Raw genomic sequence first — 15,024 nt, forward strand, 5'->3', positions numbered from 1 at the left:
TTGTTTATTCATTTGGGCATCCCAGCAAATATTTATTGAGCCCTTGTGATGTGCAAATGACCCTACCAAGTACTATGAGGGCTGTAAATATTCCTGCCTTGGAGGAACTTACAATTATGGGTGTGCACATGCATGCATTATTTTCCCCAAAGATTATATTACGACTCTGAATCTGGTGAGTTTTATAGGAGTGCAGGTCTATATAGGAGGCATTGGGAAGAAAGAACATCCTGAGTAAAGCTGAAAACAGGGAAGTAGCAGGTGTGTTTTGGAAACGTTGAGAGTCTCACCTGGCTGCCATCTAGGGTACAAAAGGAAAGCAGCAAGGAGTGTAAGGTAGAAAAGTCTGCTGCAGGAGCACGTGGGGGCCTGCAGGTCCTGTCGGGGGTTTGTATTTTATTCGGTAGGACTGTCACTGGGAAGTCACTGAAGACATCTAGCTATGGGAGGGACGACAGTAATCTGACAGTTATCAACAGGATGGGCTGGAGGTGCGGTGAGTCAGAGACCAGAGAGGAGCCAATTTCTAGTCCAGGGTGAGGTACTGAGATCCCACAATAAGAGAGTGGAAAGGAAGTCAGGGAATGGAGAGGCACTGTGAAGAGAAAAGAAACGTAGGATTTGACAGCGGTGAGATGGGACAGAGTGAAGAGCAAGGAGGACTTAAACACTGAAACCAAGATTTCTGACCTAAATGGCAGGGAATATCATAGCACTATTAACAGAGATAGAGAATTCAGGGGAAGGAAGTGGTTTGAGGGAAATACTAAAATCCACTTTAGAAATGCTTAGCGGATTGAATTGTTGCAGGAAGCCCATCCAGGTGGAATATCTCAATAGGCACTTAGAAATGAGGGGGTTTTCCTTTAAAAGAAAGCTTCCCGTCAGTTGCTAATCAGCCAGCTCACTTTGACCCATAGAAAGTGGAATATAAGCCTCTGTATGTAGCCATGAACACAGTTTCATTTGAAAAACATACAGGAAAAATAGAAATAAGCATTCATTTATTCAACAAATATTTATTGAACACCTTCTATGTAGTGGACATTGCATAGTCTCTGCTCTGGAGACTCAGCAATGAATGAGGGACACAGTCTCGGCTCTCAAAAAGCTCACTCTTAGCACATTTTTAGAAATTCTCCTAAAATTTCACACAGATCACCCTGGTTCTTCTAGGCTTCTTGGTACTTATTTCGTGGGCAATAGTCATTTAGGCTTTTTACAGTGCCTTTCTTACAAGCACTCAGTCTGTGTCATTAAATTATCTAAAAGGCTCTTCTAATTCGGTTTATTTCTCTTTCAGGATACATATAGTGGTTTGATGGGTCCTCTGATTACCTGCAGAGAAGGAGTGTTGAATGAAAAGGGAAGACGGAGCGATGTGGATTATGAATTTGTTCTCTTGTTTTTGGTATTTAATGAGAATGAATCCTGGTATCTGGATGACAATATTAAGAAGTATCTTAATAAAGATCCACGAGATTTTAAGCCCTCTGATGATTTTGAGGAGAGCAACAAAATGCATGGTATATCAGAGGTTTAAAAAGAAGACCCTTGTTGAGATAAGCTCATAGAAATCTGCGGAGGTCCCAGCCTCCTTCTCGGAGCCCTTCCCCACCCGTTCCCAGGGGCACCTGGACTGAATAAAGTCCTCTAAAGCTTTCCTTCCCAGGGAAGCGGCCAAGCCATTGGACCAACAAAGTCCAGTGAGGTTTTTGACCAACTATCTAGGGAGCTCTATTTCTGAATGCTGGGATCCCTAAACTACAAGACTGTGAAGTAATTCCTAGGAAACGAATCATCACTTATTGGTATATTTCTCTAGGAATACGAGTCTAGTTGATCAAATTTAAGGGCTTGGTTTAACTGTCTCTGGAACATGAAACACCATCACCAAATTTCTGTTTTAGTGTGTCTATGTTATTTAATTCTATGTAATTAAAAATTTTTTTCTAACGGAGGTACTGGGGATTGAACCCAGGACCTCATACATGAGCTCTACCATCGAGCTATACCCACCCCACTAAGGTATTTTTAAGTGGAAATAATGTGTTCTAACTGACACATCCACACTCTCACCCAGATCTACTTTTGACCAAAATCCAGCTTCTCTTTCTCTACAATGTTGCCTCCCTCTCCCCAAAGTGTCTTAGTATGCTCTCTCTTCTTAATGAAGGTAACTCATTTCGTGTGTCCTGATGCACAGAATAAAAACTTAGTAGGAATCAGAGGAGTGAGTCCCCATCACGTCAAGCCAGCTTGAGTTTGCTTTGCTAATTGTTAGATCATGGGTCAGCCCACGTGAAGCTTTCTTTCTTTTGAAGATTCAACCAGGTTTCAGAACTTGCCCCAACCTAGGTCTCAGAAAGTAAAATGTTAATGAAACACCTTTTAATTGCTTCAATTTTGAGTTATACATCTTGATTTTCTGTGCTTTTGTCCACTCAACTGTAGAATGGTATAAATCTGAGGACCTCACACATGAGGCTGCAATCCACTCTTTAAGAGAATATGCCAGACAAACAACATGTACTGCTACCAAGAGGTAGCTTTAAGAAACAATACTACTATTTCTTTTTTCTGGCTCTCTTTTATAAGGATGTCTTAGTAATCTGAATTTTGGGTCCAAAGACGGTGGGAAGATTGGTAAGTGTGGGTGAGATCATGACGTTTGTCAGGCAGATGAAGATATTGGTGACCTAAAGATCTCGAACCATTTCTAAAACCAGATTAAGTAGTGATCAGTAATCAAAGGCTGTTTTCTTTTCACCTTCTCAGCTATTAATGGAAAGATTTTCGGGAATCTCCATGGCCTCATCATGAATGAAGATACAATGACAAACTGGTATTTGTTAGGAATAGGAAGTGAAGTGGACATACACACCATCCATTATCATGCCGAGAGCTTTCTTTTCAAAGTAAGTATAAGGAAAATGCTTTGGGGAAGACTTTCCGAACTAACAGATTCCACATATTTCCATTGTGACCTGAGAGTTATTTGACAATAAGGCTTGTGAGGGGTAGTGCTGAACATTACAGAACGGAACAGGAAAATAAGATTATGTCCTTCCCCATTTCTTAATATGTACATGTGTTTTACTCTGCTTGTAAAAAAAAAAAACAAAACAAAAAAACCTCTCAGCTTCAGAGGTATTTTTCTCAGCATTTATGTGGGGATAATTCTGACCACGCTGGGTTATGCTATTAATATCATATATAAAAAAAAAAAACCCATAGGATTTTGTCCCTCTTCCTTTTTTTTTTTTCTTTTCTCTTTTTTCTTTCCCTTTTCTTGTTCTTTCCTATGTGATTAGCCAACAGAATAGCCCTATCTAATAAAGGAGATAATTCAAGCTTTGGCTTGGGCCCAAAACTTTACCTTGACTTTTGCCCTAGTGGGTTGGGCGCAACCACGTGTAGCCTTCTGCCTTTTCAGCATCCAGCTGTACCTTGCGGGTGGTGCTGGCCGTGTGGAACCACCTGGACAGCTGTTTAAGAAATGGACTGCCAGGCCCCACCCTGGACCTGATGAATCAGAATCCCAGGGATAAGGTCCAAATAGTCTGTCCTCTCAAGTGCTGTGCCGTCTACAAGGAAGTAATCACATCCAACCTGCGGGGAAAACTTGCACATCTCTAGTTCTACAGGCACAGACAGTAACTTTCATAACATCTAATATCTTCTCCCCTCTGTGTATTTATTCAACATAGTTTAGGATACCAAGCATTAACCTACAGTGATTACAGTTGCACATATTAAATGGCTATGCTGCTTTTCAGAACTTGGCTTTGTCAACCCACATTTTTAAAATTATATTAAAAATTTGTAAAATCTTTAAAAATTTATAAAATCATAAAATTATTTTATATACATATGAAATTTTTATGTACATACATAAATATTTTATATTAAGGTATAATTTACATTGAGTAAAATTCACCCTATTTTAAGTATACACTTCTGTTTTGATAAGAGCATACAGTGGTATAACCAACACTAATCAAAATATAGAACACTTCCATCGACCCCCAAAATGTCCCTGTTCCACCCTCTAGAGTCAGCTGCTTCTCCATGTTTAACCCCTGGCAACCACTGATCTGTCTTTTATAGTTTTGCCTTTTCTGAAATGTTATATAAATGGAATCATACAGTCTGTAGCATTTTGACTCAGGTTTGTTTCATTTAGGATTGGCATTGGAACTGCATCTGTCTTACTGAATCAGCAGTCTGTTCCATTCAGTTGTAGAGCAGTATTCCACTGTATGGATGGATTGCAGTTTATCCATTCCCCCACTGAGGGACATTTGGGTTGTTTCCAGTTTGGGGTTATTAAAAAATAAAGTCATTATGAACATTTGTGTACATGCTTTCATGTGAACATAAGTTCTCATTTTTCTTGAGAAAATACCTAGGAGTTAGATGGCTAGGCCATGTGGTAAGTAGATGCCAGACTACTTTCCACAGGGGCAGTACCGTTTTGCACTCCCACCAGAAATGGATGACAGTAGTGCTTGTCCACATCCACATCAGCACTTGGTATCTTCTGTTCTTATTTTATTTTTTCTTAGCCATCCATTTAAGTATATCCTGGTATCTCATTGTATTTGATTTGCATTTTCTTAATGACTAATGATATTGAATATCTTTTCATGTGCTTTTCTACCATCTGCCATCTCCAAGTCCTCTTTGGTGAAATGTCTACACTTTATGCCCATTTTTTAATTGGGCCATTTGTCTCCTTGTTGAGTTTGAGGCCTTTATATATTCTGGATACAAATCCTTTCAAACTATGTGATCTGTAAATATTTGCTCTCAGTCTGTGGCTTATCTTTCTGTCCCCTTAACATTATTTGTCAAAGAGCAGAAATTCTTAATTTTGATGTAGAACAATGTATCATTTTTTTTCTATTACAGATCACGCTTTTGGTGTCAGCTAAGAAATCTTTTTTTTATATATAGCTAAGAAATCTTTGCCTAACTCAATGTCACAAAGATTTTCTTCTAGAAGTTCTATAGTTTTAGGTTTTATATTTAGGCCTCTGATCCATTTTAAGTTAATTTTCATATATGGTTCAAGGTTTGTTTTTCAAATACAGATGACCAATTATTCTATCACCTTTCATTGAAAAGACTATCCTTTCTCCCACTGTGTCAAAATCATATCAATCCTATATATGTGGGTCAATTTTGGGGCTCTGTGTTCTGTTACATTGATCTACATGTCTGTCCTTCCTTAAATGCCACACTGTCTTGATTGCTTTAGTGTTAACAGTAAGTCAAAATCAGGTGGTGGTTATTTTAGCTAGTCCAGATGTTGGCCATATAAATTTTAGAATCAGCTTTTAAAATCCTGCTATAATTTTGATTGGGGTTACATTGAATCTGTACATTGATTTGGGGAGAATTGATATCTTAGCAATATTGAGATTTCCAATCCATGAACATGACATATTTCTCTATATATTTAGATCTTTGATTTTTTTCATCAGTGTTTTGTCTTTTTCATCATATAGATCTTGCATATATTTTATTAGATTATTACCAAGAATATCATGAGTTGTCGTGATAGAATAAATGGTATTTTTAAAATTTGAATTTCTAATTGGCATTGCCAGTCTATAGAAATATAATTGATTTTTATAAAATTGAGCTTATCCTGCAACTTTGCTAAACTGATTCTAGTAGCTATTGTAGAGTTTCTTTTTATAGACTTTTTTGTGGGGGAGGGGGTTCCTACATGGACAATCATGTTGTCTGTGAATAGAGATGGTTTTATGCCTTTACTTTCAATCTGCATGCTCGCTCTTTCTTTCTTCCTTCCTTCCTTCCTTCCTTTCTTTCTTTCTTTCTTTCTTTCTTTCTTTCTTTCTTTCTTCTTTCTTTCTTTTTCTTTCTTTCTTTCTTTCTTTTTCTTTTGTCTTATTGCATTAGCTAGGACCTCCAGTATAATGTTGAATATGAGTAGTAAGTGAAGATCCCTGCCTTAATCTTAGGGGGAAAGCATTCAGTTATTCACTGTTGAATATAAAGTGAGCTGTAGGTATTTTTTGTAGATCCCATTACCAGGTTGAGGAAGTTTCCTTCTATTCTTAGTTTGCTGAGGGTTTTAATCATGAACAGATGTTAAATTTTATCAAACTCTTTTTCTGCATCTATTGTGATGATCATACTTTTAATCTGTGTAGTCTATTGATGATTTTCTTTAGCCTGTTGGTGAACTACACTGATTGATTTTCAAATGTTGCACCAGCTTTTCATTCCCAGGGTAACCTTACTTTGTCATGATGCACTGTCCCTTTTATATATTGCTGGATTCACTTTGCTAGTGTTTTGTTAAGGATTTTTGCATCTATTTTCATAAAGAATATTAGTTGTGGCTTTCTTCTCTTGTAAAGTATTTGTCTGGTTTTGGAATTGGGATAATGCTGGCCTCATAAAATGAGTGAGAATTGTTCCTTCCTCTTCTATTTTTTGGAAGTTTGTTTAGATATGATATCATTTCTTCTCTAAATGGCAAAATTTGCCAATGAAGCCATCTGGACCAGGAGTTTAATTTGTTGGAAGGTCTTAATACAATTTCAGTTTCTTTAATAGATATAATTTCAGTTTCTTTAGTAGATAACCTATTCAGTGTATCTAGTTCTTCCTGAGTGAGCTTTGGTTGTCTTCATCTTAAGCAACTTGTCCATACCATCTACATTGTAGAATGCATGGATAAACAGTTGTTAATAACTTTCCTTTATTATCTTTTTTAATGTCTATAAAGTCTTAGTGATATCCCCTCTTTCATCTCTGAAATTTGTAACTTGTGTTTTTAAATTTTTTTCTTGGTCATTTTGTCTAGAAGTTTGTATAAGTTATCTATTGCTGTGTAACAAATTACCCCAAAACATAGTGACATAAAACAACACACTCTTATTATCTCACAATCTCTCTGGGTTAGGCTGGAAATAGTTTAGTTAGTTGGTTCTGATTCAACATCTCTCATGAGGCTGCAATCAAGATGTCAGCTGGAGCTGCACTCGCCAGGTTTGACTGGGGCTGGAGGATCCCCTTCCAAGATCACTCACAAGACTGTTGACCAGAGGCTTCAGTTATTCACCATGTGGGTATGGCATGGGAGCTGGCTTTCCCCAGAGTGAGTGATCCAAGGGGAGAGAGCAAAAGAGGTCTAAGACTCTTGGAAGTAGAATGCCATCTACTTCTGCCATATGCTCTTGGTTTCAAGGACCAGCTGTCAGACAATGTAGGAGGGGACCTCAAAGGTATGAGTACTAGAGGTCAGGGATCACTGGGGGCCAGCACAGGCTGCCTTCCACAAGTTTCTCAATTTTGTCAATATGAGGCTCAAAGAACCAGCTTTTGGTTTCTTTATCTTTATTATGTTTCTAGTCTTGATTTTATTGGTTTCTGCTCTTATCTTTATTGTTCCCTTCTTTCTGCAGATAGATAAATCTTACCGAGAAGATGTCTATGACCTCTTTCCTGGGACATTCCAAACCATTGAACTGTTTGCGGATCACCCAGGGACATGGCTGTTACATTGTCACGTGTCTGACCACATCCATGCTGGCATGGAGACAACCTACACGGTCCTTCGGAACATAGGTACTGTTGTCTGTCTGTGATGCCGGCTGATGGCACAGGCTTCCTGTAGACCCTGAAACTAGGAGACATGAGAGCCTCCAAGGAGCTGAGAGTCATTAAGAGAGACATGTACCCAAAATAGGATATGATATTTGCCAAGACAGAGTGCAGAGTACGGGGTTCAGTGACAGCAGCAGGAAGCAATAATGAACAGTCTGGGGACATGAGCCAAGGTTCCACAGAGGCCGTAATGCTTCAGGTTGGATCTTAACAAGTGAGCAGAAGTTTGAAAGGTGGACAGGGTAGGAACAGCGTGTGTACCTGTATGAGGTAGCACGGTGGGCATCCAAGCAAGATTTCCAGATACTGACAGGATACAGTCCTTGTTGGGGAAATGACAAAACTCTTGAAACGATTCATGTCAGGAAAAGAATCTACTTCTGTTGTTTATAAACCATCAACCTATCTTCTCCATCCAGACAACAGGATTCCTTATTCCACCAAGTCTCCTTCTGGAGGATCGTCTCACCCAGCCACGGTGCCCTCCAACGGTAATGATACCCTCCCTGAATCCTCTGTGTGAATGGTCAGTGTTCACTCCCCAGGGAAAGGCAGAGATCTGATGCCTCCTTTTCCTTTTGCACAGAAGAACCTGGCAAGGAGCAGCTCTACTTCTTCGGCAAGAATCTGGGTCCCAGAGGAGCCAAAGCAGCCTTGGTCATCCTTTTCATCATCGGATTCCTCCTTCTGATCATCACAGTGATTCTCTCATTCAGCCTGTGCTTGGCAAAGAAGCGGGTGGCATACCAGGAAGTCCAGTCCTGCGCGCTCCCCACGGATGCACTGTGAACCAGCTGGTCTTCCTCAGTAGGGAAACTGGACCAGGGCATCGTTCGCCAAGGAAGGTTGACATGGTTTCCTGGATCAGGCGCTGATCCTCTGGAACACCATCAAAGCAATTTGCTTTTATTTATTTTTAAGTGGGCTGTGAATAATCCTCAGGTATAAAATACAGGAAAAGAAGAATGGGCGTGACTGAGAAAACAGACTCAGTCTGTTCTCTGAATTCACTGAAGTGGGAAGGCTCTCTGAAAAATACCTTTATTTTCCGTCTTTTGTAATTCTTAGATTAGTGCCTCTTTAACAAACCATCAAAGTAGATGGACAATTTGGGGAAAGCGTTAACATGGCCTCAGCCATCTAACTGGAATGGCACTGATTTTTCAGCACTGTTATGTAAGACATTTCTCTTAGTTGTTTCAGGGAAAATAACTTTCCAAGGAATTCATGATTACATCTAAATCAGTATCTGCTGATAGAATTGGACCACATGAATTTTTGGGGGGCTTTATCCAGCTCCCCTGACCTTTTCCCCTTTAATATAAATAGCCTGTGCATGGTTTGCTGCAAAAGGCAGAGTTACACACATTTTTAAAAAATTCTGTTTTTACGCAAATCTGCAGAGATACTTGAACATTTAGAACTCACTTCATGTTACACATTTTTACATGTTTCCATGGCCATGTTTTTATATTCAGAAATCAACTAGAGAACTTGTATTTCTACTTCAGCATGTGGATCTGTGAAACAGCAGGCTAGGTTCTCCCACTGTGAGTCAGAGGCTCCCTGAGAGTTTAGTGGGATCTTCTAAGGGGGAAGGAAGCTTTGCCGGTGAGTTAGGGCTTGAATCTTGAGTCTGATTTTTCATTCAGTTAGGAGGATCTTTCCCAGTTTCCATTTCTGATGAAGTAAAGACAGTTTCATCGTGTGAGAAACACCAGGAAGAATTCGTCAGTGACGCTGACTGGTTAGGAGGAGGAGGGGGTCTCACAAAATCCTGGAGTCCATGCCTCTTAAAGACATAACCTTTGATGGGACGAGAAAAGAAGAGAAAGAGAGTCCCAGTGGCAATTTTTTAAACCAATAAATTGGCTTTAAGACAGGTATTACAGTTTTCAAGGCTCAGATGCAAAATAAAATGTTGAACAACTAAACTCAACCCATTTCCAGGCAATCCATGCTCTATACATGCCTAAATGTCAGGTGTAAGATTAATAAAAGCAACATTGTTTATTGCTAGACTGAGACACTGCCCTTAGCTCAGGGCAAGATGCCCTGCGATGCTCACGCTGTTGCCGAATGAGTGATGTTAGTCCCTCTGCCTCAGCAGTGGGTCATCTGGATGTCCTGGTGGACGAGTAGGACCTAATAAATACTCTGGTGGAGGGACCTTTCATACTTTCTCATCTTCATCTTGGTGAGGGGAAATGGGTCATTTGATAGAAGCTCTAGTCTTACTTAAACAGGATTTGAATTCTAATAGTTCTGTTCGTAGTTTGCTTGAATGTCACATGAAACACAGTACCCAACATTCTGAATTCCAGCCTGCTAACCACTGATAATGTGATTTTGTAGTATGTATTCTACAGTTTTCATACATGTGTAGGCTGTATAATTTCATAATAATAATTATGATAAATGCCTTATTTATAACTTACCTAGACAACAAATTATTTAGTTGTAAGATTTTTCCTTTTCTCTTAGTTTATTTTTTTAATGACAATGGAACCACAAAATAGTTTGATTATACCATTTCTCTTTTTAATAAAATTTCACATATTATAAAGATGGCTATTTGCGTGTTGTTTTTTTCAACCCCCGACCGCAGATCTAGTGATAGGTAATTTTTTTTTTAACCTGCAGCAGGGGGTTAGTTAGATATTTAGCAACTATCCCAGAGAAATGAAACAAAGGAACAATATATCTCTATTTTTCCTTCTTAATGATACTCAGAGTTAGAATTCAAGGAGTATCTGTTTCACTGCCCATTTATTTAATGTTCGTCTCCTTTATATGGTAAGCGCCATGAGGGCAAGTCCCTCATGAAACAAAGGAACAGTATGTCTCCACAAATAATATGACTCTCCCTAAACATTGTAAATCAACTATATTTCAATAAAATTTTTAAAATTAAAGTCTATTTTTTAACAAAGCAATGTTACATATAGTCTCATGTGGCACCCTAAACTTTTGAGACTGGTAGTGACAGCCATCAAATGCTAAGTGCCCGTGACATGGCAGGCACTGTTACATATACCATTGCATGTAATCCTCAGAACAACCCAAGGAGGAGGGTAATATTACCCCTATTTGGTAAAGGAGGAACTCAAGACTTACAGATTTCCAGTGATGTATCTGTCCTTGGTCAAACAGCAAGTAAGTGGCTGATCCAGGAGTTGAACCCAGGCTCTCGCCTTCTCATTTGCTCCCAAAGAAACGTAGCACAAGTCAGATTGAGCTGATTTTTGCAATAGGAAAAATGGCCACTCTCTTCTGTACCATTCATCTCTGTCCTCAAAGGCACGACACCAGTTTGGGCTCTGGTTATTTCTTGTTTTGGTTGGGGGGGGGGTAGGTTTATTTATTTATTTTAATTTTTTTTAATGGAGGTGCTGGGGATTGAACCCAGGACCTCGTGCATGCTAAGCACACACTCTACCACTGAGCTACACCCTCCCCCGGGCTCTAGTTATTTCTTACGTGCAGAATCTCAACAGTGTCTTACCTGGCCTCTCCCCCTCCACCCTGCATTCAATCCACTCTAAGCGTGGCAAGAAGACTAATCTTTTGAAAGCACAACTCTATTTAAATTACTCCCCTCCAAAACCTCCCTAATGCCTGCTGAAAAAGTAAAAAACTCCAGACTAGCTTCTCTGTCCCCAACCCCTTCATCTTTTTCTCTCTCACCCTCATCGTCCCTGTACCAGTGTCAGGTGTCTCTACTTCCCATTTCCTAACAAGTTCTCTTTCTTGCCTGGATTGTAAATTCAACACACATGCATTGACTTCCAGCTAAATTTTAAAAACTCTGTCCGAGCAGAGGGCAACTTCAAAAACTGCTGGGATTCTGTCCGGATCCTCAGAGGAACTTGATATTGAATGAGAAAGCGGACATGCAATCAACCATCACACAAGGTAAAATGAGCTACAGGCTTGGTGGGGGGGGAGGGCGGCTAGAGAAGGGAGGGATTCATCACAACTTGGGGATCCTGGAAGGTATCCAGAAGAGGGGACACTGGAGCCTGCTGGAGATGTAGATTTTAACAAGGAGAGAAGGGTAAGGCATCCATCCTTTCACTCACTCCTGGAAAGCACCTGTCCCTGCTCTGCCTGCCACAAATGGACTCATTCTTCCAGACCCCATCTTTCTGTGCATCCCCCTTGGCACACTCCACGTTTCCCTATTCATGGAACCCAGAACTGGCCCACCACTGGCCTCTGCTATATGCCTTGAATATATGGATCAATGAGTGTAAGTTGGGCCACTTGCTTTTAACCAATTTTCAAAATGTTCAACATTTTCAGATTCTTTCAGACATTTAATAAATACTTATTAAAATACCTACAATGGCCATTTGTACTAAATACTGGAGATCAGAGTGGTATACATGGGTGTGGACTCTCCCTCATGAAGCTGACCATATAAAGGAGGAGAGGAACATTAAATAAATGAGCAGTTAAACAGATACTCTTTGAATTCTAATTCTGATTAACATTAAGAAGGAAAAATAGAGGGCACCAGTAATGGACACCATTCATATAGCTCTCATCAATTGCCATATACTGTCCTAGGCACTTTACATACATTAATTCATTTGATCTTTATCTCAAGCCAAAAAGGTGTACCCACTTTACAGACAAGAAAACTGAGAGACATGTAACTTTCCCAAGGCCCACAGTCAGTATCTGGTAGTGCCAGTATCACAAGAATATTTCACAAAGGGACCTAATCTAGTTTAGGACCATCAAGGAAGATTATCCTGGGGAAGTGACATCCAGCGGAGATCAGGAGGGTCAATATGAGTTGGCCAGGCAAAGCTTCTACGGTGGAAGAGTTTTGGGCAGGGGAAGAACTTGATAGGGAAGTAATGATGCCAGTAAGGCAGGCAGGGGCCATACTAAGAAATTGGGATCTTATGCTAAAATCAATGTACTCTTTAAGTAGGGAAGTGACATGATCAGATTTGAGTTTTAAAAGCTCCCTCTGGCAGCCATGGGGAAGAATGGCTTGCGGGCCTGCAAAGGACTTCCTTGTCTGTGGTTAGCACAGAAGATGGTGACCTGAACTGGGGTGTTGGCAGTGCAGGAGGAGAAAAATGATCAGATTTTCTATATTTCGAGAAGAAAGGAACCATAGAATTTGGAAACTGGTTATGGCAGCTGGGAGAGATGGAAGTGTTACAGAGGGCACTCCAGGTTTCTGGTTTGGGCGTATGGGTGGATGGTGGTGCATTGGGCAAGATGGGGAAGACTGGAGTTCTGGCTGAGAGGAAGATGAGGATTGTGGTCCTGGCCCATGTGAGAGTTAAGTCCTGTGAGTCATCCAGGTGCAGAGCTGCGTAGGGTGGAGATGTATACATGGGACTTGAGGGCACAGAGAGGAGGCTTGCAAGCGCGGACCTGCCCAGGTACAAAGAGCAGAGAAGGCAGTCCAGCCGCAAGGAGCCCTCGCGTTCACAAGTCCTGTCTGCTCTGAATGTTGCTGATTAGAGCAGCTCTTGACTCTTTCTCAGCATCCACTGCCTGTAAGTGGTTCAGAAGTAGTTCTACCCCCAACACCTGCTTCCTGCAGACACCCCTCTGCTGGTTCCCAGACCAATTCTCTGACGGGAAAGCAGGAGGCGAAGTGCAGACCCAGCGGCGATAATAGAGGCCTGAGACCTAGTCCTACACGGAGCTCAGCATCCCTGGTCCCAAGTCCCCCTATCATGCAGTGCTCCTGGAAGGGTTTGGCGCCCCCCTCTTCCACACATGCTCGGTCTACACCGCTCGACAGGCTTTTATGGCACCCGTTGCTCTTCGAAGCGTCTTCCCCTCCTTTTAACCTGACTCCGCCAAGCAGAAATGTTGGGGGCGAGGCGTAAAAGGGGCCCCTCAGGTCCACAGGGTAACAGGTTGCTTTCCGAAATGATTCCAAAAATCCCAGGTACCAGGAAGTGGAGAGAACAAGGATGGGAGGTGCGCAAGGATTAGCCGAGTTACGGCGCGCGGGAAGCTCCCTTTGTTGGGGGTGGATCCCAGGGTCGCGGGATGCTGCCGCGCCCACTCCGCCCGGCGCCGACGCAGCTTCCGGCAGCTTCACGCCCCTCGGTACGCGGTCTCCTCCGAGGTTCCGGAAGCGCGCGGCGGCGCGGGCGGAGAGCGCACGGGAGGGCCGCCTGGGCGCCGCGGAGGGGCCGCGGCCGACCAAACGCTTTGTTCGTGGGTTGGTTTTCGCGCCCGCGGCGCGTGGGAGAGACGCGGGGCCCGTGTGGCGCGCGCATCCTGAGGACCTGCGGGGGCGGCTCCGTCCCAGGCCCGCGGCGGGGGAGTCAGCGCTCTGTCCAGTGAGCCCGGAGCAGTCCCCGGACCGGCCTGGCCAGGCGCCCAGCAGAGACACCTGCGGGCCACAAGGCACAGAGCCTGGGGGGATGTGGAAGCAACTGGGGAGCCGGCAAAGGGAAAAGGAAAGCGAAAGCCGCGGGCCCGGCCCGTGACAGGCCGAAGGCGCCGCGCCGCCCTCCCGACGCCGGCGGTACCCAGGCCTGCTCTAGTGGGCCTGCCTGGCTGAGCTCGGCGCGCCGCAGCCATGGCCATTGCCCACCTGGCCACCGAGTACGTCTTCTCGGACTTCTTGCTGAAGGAACCCTCGGAGCCTAAGTTCAAGGGGCTGCGGCTGGAGCTAGCCGTGGACAAGATGGTCACGTGCATCGCCGTGGGGCTGCCGCTGCTGCTCATCTCGCTGGCCTTTGCGCAGGAAATCTCGATCGGTGAGACCCGGGGTGGCGAGAGGCGAGATCAGGGCGGGCTGGGTCGGCGTTATCAGCGGTGCCTGAGTCTCTGGCTTGAAGTGATTTTTCCTGCGCGCCCCTGTTGGTGCTTGCCGCCGTCATGGGCGTGAACGTTGGGAAGGACCGTGGCTCACCTGATGGTCTGGAACATTCTTCGTCCACGTGCTTCCTTTTTCCCCCTGTGGACCCTGCTCGAATTCCTACTCCCCGTATCTGTTCCCTGTTGCCCTCCGACTGTAACTCAGTATTCTAAAGCCTTTGTCACCAGATTTGCCGAGAACAACTGTCTCCTCTCTTTTTACCTCCCCCCCCCCACGTTTGTTAAGTCACTCAAGATTTTTCGTATTAGAAAAGCTCCTGAGTGACTAAATGAAGGGTGTGAAGAAAAGTACCCTATAAAAAGTGCGTTCTCCCTTCATTATCTTACGTTTAATTGACATGTACTGCGACTTTCTTTCTGCGGGCTTGTGGATGATAGGAAATTGCTCTTGGCCAGTGTTAGAGGGAGATCCAGATCCTCCACCTGGAGGACCTTATTTGGAATGTGAAATGAACGAGGCCCCTTCAGGTAAACTCTCATTTATCTTAACAGTTCTGTGAGCTTCTG

General features: G+C 42.8%; 2 protein-coding genes across 3 annotated transcripts in view; both read left to right on the plus strand.

Annotated features, from left to right (window-relative positions):
- The window catches only part of HEPHL1 (hephaestin like 1), a 70,485-nt gene extending 60,313 nt beyond the window's left edge, over positions 1–10,172 (plus strand). Inside the window, exons 16-20 of one of the 2 annotated variants that reach the window (XM_010988902.3) lie at positions 1,304–1,526; positions 2,779–2,918; positions 7,446–7,608; positions 8,067–8,138; positions 8,234–10,172. In XM_010988902.3, the coding sequence (XP_010987204.1) occupies positions 1,304–1,526; positions 2,779–2,918; positions 7,446–7,608; positions 8,067–8,138; positions 8,234–8,436 (801 nt within the window). In that variant the 3' untranslated portion in view covers positions 8,437–10,172. The remainder of the gene's footprint in view (positions 1–1,303; positions 1,527–2,778; positions 2,919–7,445; positions 7,609–8,066; positions 8,139–8,233) is intronic. The other variant, XM_010988903.3, reaches the window with a different exon arrangement.
- Positions 10,173–13,767: 3,595 nt separating this feature from the next.
- PANX1 (pannexin 1) overlaps positions 13,768–15,024 on the plus strand; it is a 43,097-nt gene continuing 41,840 nt past the window's right edge. Inside the window, exon 1 of the mRNA XM_010988901.3 lies at positions 13,768–14,396. Coding sequence (XP_010987203.1) covers positions 14,216–14,396 — 181 coding nt within the window. The 5' untranslated portion in view covers positions 13,768–14,215. The remainder of the gene's footprint in view (positions 14,397–15,024) is intronic.

This window comes from Camelus dromedarius, chromosome 12 (genome assembly GCF_036321535.1).
Source record: "Camelus dromedarius isolate mCamDro1 chromosome 12, mCamDro1.pat, whole genome shotgun sequence".
Classification (NCBI taxonomy): domain Eukaryota; kingdom Metazoa; phylum Chordata; class Mammalia; order Artiodactyla; family Camelidae; genus Camelus; species Camelus dromedarius.